At 36.9% G+C, this 8,911-nt stretch overlaps 1 protein-coding gene across 1 annotated transcript; it reads right to left on the bottom strand.

The window, feature by feature from the left end:
- Positions 1–4,437: 4,437 nt before the first annotated feature.
- On the bottom strand, positions 4,438–5,360 carry LOC121590903. Its single transcript, XM_041911073.1, has 2 exons — positions 5,267–5,360; positions 4,438–4,675 (listed from the first exon to the last, which is right to left on the bottom strand). Exons 1-2 carry the CDS (start codon positions 5,347–5,349, stop codon positions 4,438–4,440), a joined length of 321 nt encoding a protein of 106 aa, XP_041767007.1. The 5' UTR covers positions 5,350–5,360.
- Between the last annotated feature and the right edge of the window lie 3,551 nt (positions 5,361–8,911).

Consider the following 8,911-nt stretch of genomic DNA (forward strand, 5'->3'; position numbering starts at 1 on the left):
ACTACCCCATCCCATGGAAAAACGCTCCCACCATCGAGGTGTTGACCAAAATTTCGCTGTGTGCATGAGAAACACACTCGCACTCCTCCAGCCCTCCATAGCCGATCGCTCCTACCGTTGCGAAGATGGGAGAATTTTTGCTCTGAGCGTGAGACCCTGAAGCGCAAGAGATGACACTATGTGTAAAGACAATCATAATTCGATATGGTCAAAATGCGTCGATTGTCGTTTCATTTATCTGGTAATGATGTTTTCACTTCATCATAATTTTAAACGTTCACAACTAGGCTGATAACAATATTTTAAATGTAAATCAGAATAAAATCAATTCATTTGAAGTAAAATAAATTCCATTATACTTTATTTTGACCAATGATCAACACTTGTACATAGTGCCATTTACTTTGTGTTCTTCACTCTCGCGCTGTGTTGTGATCGTTCGAAACTCATTGCCAGAACGAATGCAAATTTCATTTGGGAAGGATCGGTGTCGGAAGATGCAGTGAAAATTATGAAATGATAATAGAAAAGTGGTTAAGTTAATCGTGAAAGATGTCAACGCAGGCGTAAATGCAGTTTGTTTTGTTACATGATCTACGGGTAAGTGCATGCATAAGAAGAAGAATCTTCCAAATGATGTGTGTGTTCTATCAATCGTATTGCTTTTAATGTTTGTTTATTCTTCTATTATTTTCCATCACACCTAGCTATTTCATTACCAAAGCTCCTGATAACAGATCAAAGCAGATGGATCGGGCATACAGAGTCGCCGTTTAACTTAAAATATCTTCGTGATCGGTAAGTTTTAAATAGTAGTAGTTTTGTTAACCATTCTAATGCTCGATTTACCTTTCATTCCTCAAGCAAACACATCAAACAGCATGTTTTTTTTCAACAGCACGCACCATCGGTGGAGCAAGCAGCTAACGTTTTGTTCGCCCAGCACACACTGCACACTTACTGTAGGAATTTCCTGGAATTTTTTGGTCGGGCTCATCAACGGACCCACCATTCCCGCGAGCGTAGGCCGACCAAAAAATTCCAGGAAATTCCTACAGTAAGTGTGCAGTTTTTTATTTACAGTACTGTTTGGCAAAATATCAATTCTTGATGGCGCGTACTGGCGATCAAATCGTTAGCTGCTTGATCCACCGATGGTACGTGCTGTTGGAAGAGAAACACTTGCTGTTTGATGCGTTTGCCTGAGGAATGAAAGATATATTGAGCATTAGAATGGTAAACAAAACTAGTATTATTTAAAACTTACCGATCACGAAGATATTTTAAGTTAAACGGCGACTCTGTATGCCCTATCCATCTGCTTTGATCTGTTATCAGGTGCTTTGGTGATGAAATAGCTACGTGTGATGGAAAATAATAGAAGATTAAACAAACATTGAAAGCAGTACGATTGTTAGAACACAAACATCATTTGGAAGATTCTTCTTCTTATGCATGCACTTACCCGTAGATTATGTAACAAAACAAACTGCATTTACGCCTGCGTTGACATCTTTCACGATTAACTTAACCACTTTTCTATTATCATTTCATAATTTTCGCTGCATCTTCCGGCACCGATCCTTCCAAAATGAAATTTGCATTCGTTCTGGCAATGAGTTTCGAACGATCACAACACAGCGCGAGAGTGAAGAATACAAAGTAAATGGCATTATGTACAAGTGTTGATCATATGGTCAAAATAGAGTATAATGGAATTTATTTTACTTCAAATTAATTTAATTTATTCTGATTTACATTTAAAATATTGTAGTCAGCCTAGTTGTGAATCTTTAAAATTTTGATGAAGTGAAAACATCATTACCAGATAAATGAAACGATAATCGACGCTTTTTGACCATATCGAATTATGATCGTCTTTACACATAGTGTCATCTCTTGCGCTTCAGGGTCTCACGCTCAGAGCAAAAATTCTCCCATCTTCGCAACGGTGGGTGCGTTCAGCTGTGGAGGGCGGGAGGAGTGCGAGTGTGTGTCTCATGCACACAGCGAAATTTTGGTCAACACCTCGATGGTGGGAGCGTTTTTCCATGGGATGGGGTAGTGGAGTGCGAGTGTGTCGCATGATTCCTTCAAAACTAAGGCCAGGGGTAGCGAGAGGCATTAAAATGAGTTACTCTTTGCCAAGCGGGTTCTAAGGGATTATTTTAACGGGCGCCCAGATAGAGCCCGATGAGACCGAAATCGCATGGATAATGGTACCGGGGGTGTTACCAATTCTTTAATTTCTTGACATTTGTGAAATGCTACGTTGTCCATAACCATTACAGCTGCATGTATGCCTTTTTCTACCATTTTCTCTTGCAGCTCTGTTAAAAAATCTTTAAAGGAAATGCGGCTGATGGCCTTAGCCTTCGCCTCATGGTGCAATATTCCTTGCCTAGTCATGGCACAAACAATCGAAATGTTGCGATTGCGAAGTTGCGGTACTACAACTACGGCCGGTTTTCCAACTGCTGAACGTCTCATGGATGCTCCCATGCTGACATTCATTCCTACTTCATCTATGTATATTATGTTTAACTCGCTCATTTGGCGAGGCAATGCCATAATTTGAATTGCATACTCTTTGCGTATTTGAAAGTTTGAAAGTGCGTTTATTTAATTTTTGTCGTATTTTACGCAGCGACAAAGTGCAGTCTTCGTCTATCCATTGTTTTATAATGCAGATAGCTTCATTGGACAGTTTTTTTGGTTTCTTTCCTCCTCGCTTCCCAGGCTCTATATCACCAGTCAATTTAACTTTTCGCAAAAATCGAAATCGTGTTACGATTCATGTCAAATGATGTTGTTGGATTTTGGATTAATATTAATATTTCGAATATGAATTCAAATAGGAAAACACGTAGGAATTAGAAGGAACTAAACCATAGGATATAGACAAAACTACTTGACTAATTAGGACTGCATGAAATGAACTGCTCGAACTACACGAATGAACTTTGTAATGAATTATGTAATGAACTTTGGGACAAACAAATACACAGTTGCCAACAGACCGGCGATTAAGGAGCACACTTTTCATTTTCATCAAATTTACACAAGTTAATATCACAATCCAGCACTTTAGTGAATATATTTCACAGATGTACAAATGTTTGCAATGCTTACTCCTTTTTCATATGCTGTTATAATTCGTTTGCGATCTTCTATTGTTGTTGTACGATTGTTACGTTTTGGAGTCTGCACCGATTCTTCCTGCTCACTATTGTCGATATCCATCTCAAAATCAGACATGACTGAAACACATATCCTAAGGTTATTGTCCAACACACAAGATCCAGCTCATAAAAGTAGATTATTACCTATTAAAATAGTTTTAGTTCTTCAGTACTCGATACTTTAGTTGAATGTAATCGGATGATCTATTTTAAAGTAAGATTAAAGATAAGTGTAAAGGATCACTGGGCAAAATAGACATGCGAGGCACAAAGGGCATTCTTATTAAAATAAGAATTATTACACACGCATGAAAATTTACGGACTCAAATGCATTCTTTGAAGTGATGTATAAATAGCATGCATGTTTTATTATTCGTTGTGGAACTAGAAAAAGAAATTTGTCAACAATATTATACAACAAAAAGATACCATTTTAATCATCTACAAAATGAGATTAAAATAGGGGATCAGTAATCAAGTGATTTATTTTTGGACCATTTATTAATTTCCATTGATTATTTCAGTCAATATCCACCGAGTAATGTAAAAAACAGAAAAAATAAGAAAATTAAAAAAAATAAGTATCGATAAAACTGCGTAATATGTCTATATAGCTCCATATTCCCATATATCCGTATTGATTACGACCCGTTTACAGCATGGTTCAATTCTTACAGCCCAGTGACACACGTTTCAGCCAAAACCAAAACAACCCGTGCCGCCAGTGTAGCCAGATTATTTGTGCGGATTTCGGTAGGAACTCTATATTTTTATCGGTAGTTTTCGGTAGGACCTTGCAAAAAATCGGTATTTTTCGGTATGTTTAGACATTTGAAGACCAGCTTGAAAGTGTTGATTAGGGGGGGGGGGGGGGGGGGGGGGGGGGTAGTTAATATCGCATTTGAACACATGTTTTGCTTTCTCTTGATAAAATTCATTTATTTGAATTCATTTATTACATTATTGGAATGTAAACCATAGTTCTCAGTTTCCCAGATTAATAGCAGAAACGTTTATGACCTGTTTGAAACCTGTGGAATAGATTAGAATTGTTTTTCTCAATTATCTAACCTTCTGATTTAGTTTTTCTCTTTGCTTTCGCCTATCAAAATCAGAACAGCAACAAAACTTACTTTTCTAACTCGAAGGATTAGCATTTTGGCTAATTTTGCTCGCGGATTTCTGCAATTTTTTTACGAGAGCTCAGTTTAGTTAATGAAATGACAATCCATATTACATATCCTTTTAAACATCTTACCAATTTTTCATGTTATACATGTTACTGTTAAACTTCTTCTTCATGTCGCTGGTGATTTCAATGTCTCCATTTGATGTTTTATGTAACTTTACATACTCTTTGGAAGCCAATAATCCTTCCAATACCTCGGGTGACAAACGATTCCTTAGTTTGTTTTTGTTAAGGTTATACTGGGAAAAAAGTCTTTCCACGCAAGCCCAAGAATGTGGAAGAGATAACAAAGCAGGTACGACTCTTCGCAGTACAGGAAATGCAAAATTTTCGTCAGAGCACCGTACGATCAAGCATTTATTCCAAAAAGCTACACTAGAAGTCAGCTCCTCTGGTTGGAAATCCTTTAACCCTATGTTCCTTATTTCCCGATACTCCATATCGGCGACTTGTAGCTCTGCTTCTGATACCAAGTTAGGGAACATTTTTAGCAATGGATAGATTGCCTCAAATTTGCTGTTTGCTACATGATTTGGATCCAATATCGCAAAATGAATAAGAATAGGGTCACTTAAATCGATACGGCTTGTGATTTGGTTACATAATGTTACATAAAAGTTTATCATATTTGTTGTGACCTCCCTTGCAGTTTGTTGACCTATGATGTGGTTGTGTAGGAGTTGTTCCATTAGCTGCATACTTTCTGTGCCGATGTACAACTTATCTATTGGTTTGTAATTTTGCTGGCAGAACACAACTTTGCTCACATCTTTAAGACCGTCCATATATTAAGCAGTTAAAAAGTTGTCCAGAATTGTTCGATATAATCTTGTAATGTCGCCGTGGAGCCGGCAGAGTTCAGGTGATTCTGATTGAAAGAGTCTATTTATCTGCTTGATTATTGGTAGAATATACTTCAAGAAGGTTAGATATAACTTGACTGTTGGATCTTCCAGACCTATCCGGATCGCGTTCATTTTTTCTTTTGTTGATTTGTCCGCGCGAACATCCACAAGATAGAAGTACATCAAAAGTACATCATACCTCTCCAACATGCGTGTTACTACTGATTCCAACGATAACCATCGTGTGGCAGAGGGATGCAGCATTTTAAGAGGCTTCATTGCGACGATTGTTTGTAGTTCCTTATAATAACTACTACGCTGTCCTCCAGAGCTTAGAAAATTATACACATCTCGACATAGCTGCTCAACTGTGCATGGGATATGTTTGCAAGCATATGAAGAGCAAAGAGCTAAGGAATGGCATATGCATTTTATAATAAAGACATTCGGGCAATCTTGCTTAATCATGCTAGCCACTGAGTGATGTGCGCCCATCATTACATTTGCACCATTGGAACCGAATCCGATCAATTTAGATTTGTATGGAACACCATCCAACTCGAACTTATTTTTGATCATCTCATATAAGTTAACCGCGCTCGCATCCACTACCGTTTCGATATGATAGAAAAAGTCGTGTACAATAAGTTGATCGGTCTGCCACATGCTCGCTCTTAACATCATGGCCAAGGATTTCACTCCCGAAAGGTCTGTTGACTCATCGACTAGTAAACTGAAACAGTTGGTTTTTATAATATGTAGAAGCTCCTCGAGTCCAGCTTTGCCGATAATATTGGTTTGAATAGCTTGAATTTTCGTTCTACCTAATTTTAAACTTTGAGCAATATTGGAGTCTTTAAAAATGCGTTTAGAAAGATCAACAAAACTTTCTAAATCTCTAGCAGAGACATTGTGTTCTGCACCCCAATGTGAAATCTGCAATTCTGCATTTATAGTATTATCCTTTTGAGTGGTCAATGCTTTCAACACAGACACACTACCTGGTAGTTTTAATTTTCCACTATTTTTAATATGTTTTGTGGATTTTCCATGTTTTTTTAAGTCGGCTAATCCACCGGTGCTTCTCACATCCAGGTCACATATTTTGCAATATGCAAACGTCTTTCCTTTCTTACTTTTTGTTACCCATGGTAATTTTTGCTCCCAATGACTTGTGTATTTTTGGATCCATTTCTTTTTTGCGTTTGTCCTTTTATTTTTAGAATCTAACGAAGTACAGATCAGAATGCAATATAATAAATATGTTATTGATACTTAATCGTTATTATATAAGTAGATCTGCTAATATTTTGGCACTATTGTAATATAATACTACATAGAGCAATACGGTATTCTCGGACCGTTCCTCTTGAATAAAAAAATAGTACTACAGGGCCGGTCTGGTGGTACAGTTGTCACCTCGAACGACTTAACAACATGCCCGTCATGGGTTCAAGTCCCGAATAGACCGTGTGTCCCCATACGTAGAACTGACTTTCCTCATATGGTAACAAAAAGTCACTGAAAGCCAAGCCCACTTAACTAGTGGGTATAGGCAGCGGTAGTTGTGCCAAAAGAAGAAGAAGAATAGTACTACATTGTATGAGTAACTTTAACTAATTGACCACTTGCGAGAGATCGATTTTGACCGTCATTTATAGTCCGAATTCTATTCCTTTTGTATAACATATTGAAATAATGGAATAAAATACATTTCCTTGCGATTCCCCGCTTTATTTGCGGTGGTCAGCGGGGAAGCATAAGAAAATGTATTTGATTCCATTATTTCAATATGTTCTAGGCACTGAATACTAGGGAAATTGAATATCCTTTCTTTTAGTGTACAATAAGCTATATTTTGATAAATATTCAATAAAATATAGCAAAAAACAAAATTTCACATTCATTTTCACGCAGGATCTAAAGCAACCCTAAAATAAACTATGCTGCCAAATTGCATATGCTGCTTAGAGAATATTCGTTTTACACTGACCCCTCTCTTAAGGCCGGGCTACATTGATCGTACTCCGTAGTGTAATTTTGATTTTCACTAGCGCATCTGGCGGCGGCTGGTGGAAGCTTTTTTTGGTCCTCGAGAGAATGGTCATGCCGGATCTCAAAATTAAGTAATTTTGTCATCGTTGTTTGATACGAAAATGGCTGAAATACTTGCACAATATATTTATCTATCAATTACAAACATTTTCGAGTCCAGTTAAAGTAAAAAAAAACATGGAAAAATAATATATTTTATGGAGCGGCTCCAAATTGTTTGGCAAAATGCTTCGGTCAGCCGCCGCCAGGTGTGCTAGTGAAAATCAAAATTACACCAGAGAGTACGATCAATGTAGCCCGGCCTTTAAGGTCGAAAATACACGGACCGGAATTTTGCGGACGCGTGCTGTCAAACCCATACACAAACTGTCAACAGAATCTTTTCAAAACTGACATATTCATACATTTTTCAGTATGCGAAATTCCGCAGCCGCGAAGTTGAGGTCGGTGTAATTTCGGCCTAATACTCTTAAAACAAAAATATCACAATTTGGTGAGAAATATGATCCAACAGTTAAAATATATCTTAAAGCATTTATAAATATGTAATGTATCCCTATTTAATATCTGAACTTCCAGAAGCATTCGGTTGCGTCGAATCGTAATTTGAGCAAGCTAGCTAATCAGTTGTCTTAATCTACTTAATAACACAATAAAAATTTTAAAAGAGTTTAACCATCCAATCTTTCAAATTTTGCGTGGACCATATATAATATGTTTTTCATAGTTTTAAACTCAACGTATTAAAGTAATTTTATATTGATTCGATAATCATTTAATTTAAACGCACGTAGAACTGTTGAGCATTTTAAATGATAATAACAAATTAAGACAAACCTGTGTCATCAAACAATCCATCTCCTCATCTGAAACATTAACAACTGATTCGTTCGCATCGTCGTTCGAAGAAATATTAGTGTCGATTATCTGATTCAAACGGAAATGTGTCAAACAAAATCGCGCTACATGAACTAAAATGAAATCGGTATTATACAAGCTTGTTAGAGACTTCTTTCGTTGACTAGAGACATTGATACCAAATTGATCTGAAATGGATTTGTTTGTCAAAACAAACTGCAACGCGTAACGCAGGAAGTATCGTATCAATTTATAGTTATTTCTACGTGTGGCATATTATTGTTCTTTAAATGTGTTTGGCAATGTCATGCAAAGTAGCACTTGTGGTATGATTTTCTAATTTCTGTGTATTTTGTTATTCTTACCCTTATTGTAATGAATAATTACAAAAAACCCCTTTTGAATGTAATTACATGCAATTCGTGTGGTTTAAATACATGTATTTAGTAGTTAAACCGTAAAACAAAACGTTTTCCGTAGCTTTAACCTGACGGAAAGCTGTTTGACAAAAAACGGTTTCCGTTTGAGTCAGGTAATGCAAATGACCTTCGTTCAGTTCGATATATCAAACCAGAGACAAATCGAGTGCTCTAACACGGATCATAATAGAAAATGAGCATTTTTGATACTTTTTCTCAAGCAGTTGAGTCACATAATCGGCACTATTGTCTTCATCTGAAAAGCAGAACAAAATTAGACGTGGGAGCAGAATAAATTAACTGGGATTATGACGAGAATAAATGCTATGGGCATGGCGCATGATAAATCTCACCTACTTCCG

The sequence above is a fragment of the Anopheles merus genome, chromosome X, assembly GCF_017562075.2.
Source record: "Anopheles merus strain MAF chromosome X, AmerM5.1, whole genome shotgun sequence".
In the NCBI taxonomy this organism is placed as follows: Eukaryota; Metazoa; Arthropoda; class Insecta; order Diptera; family Culicidae; genus Anopheles; species Anopheles merus.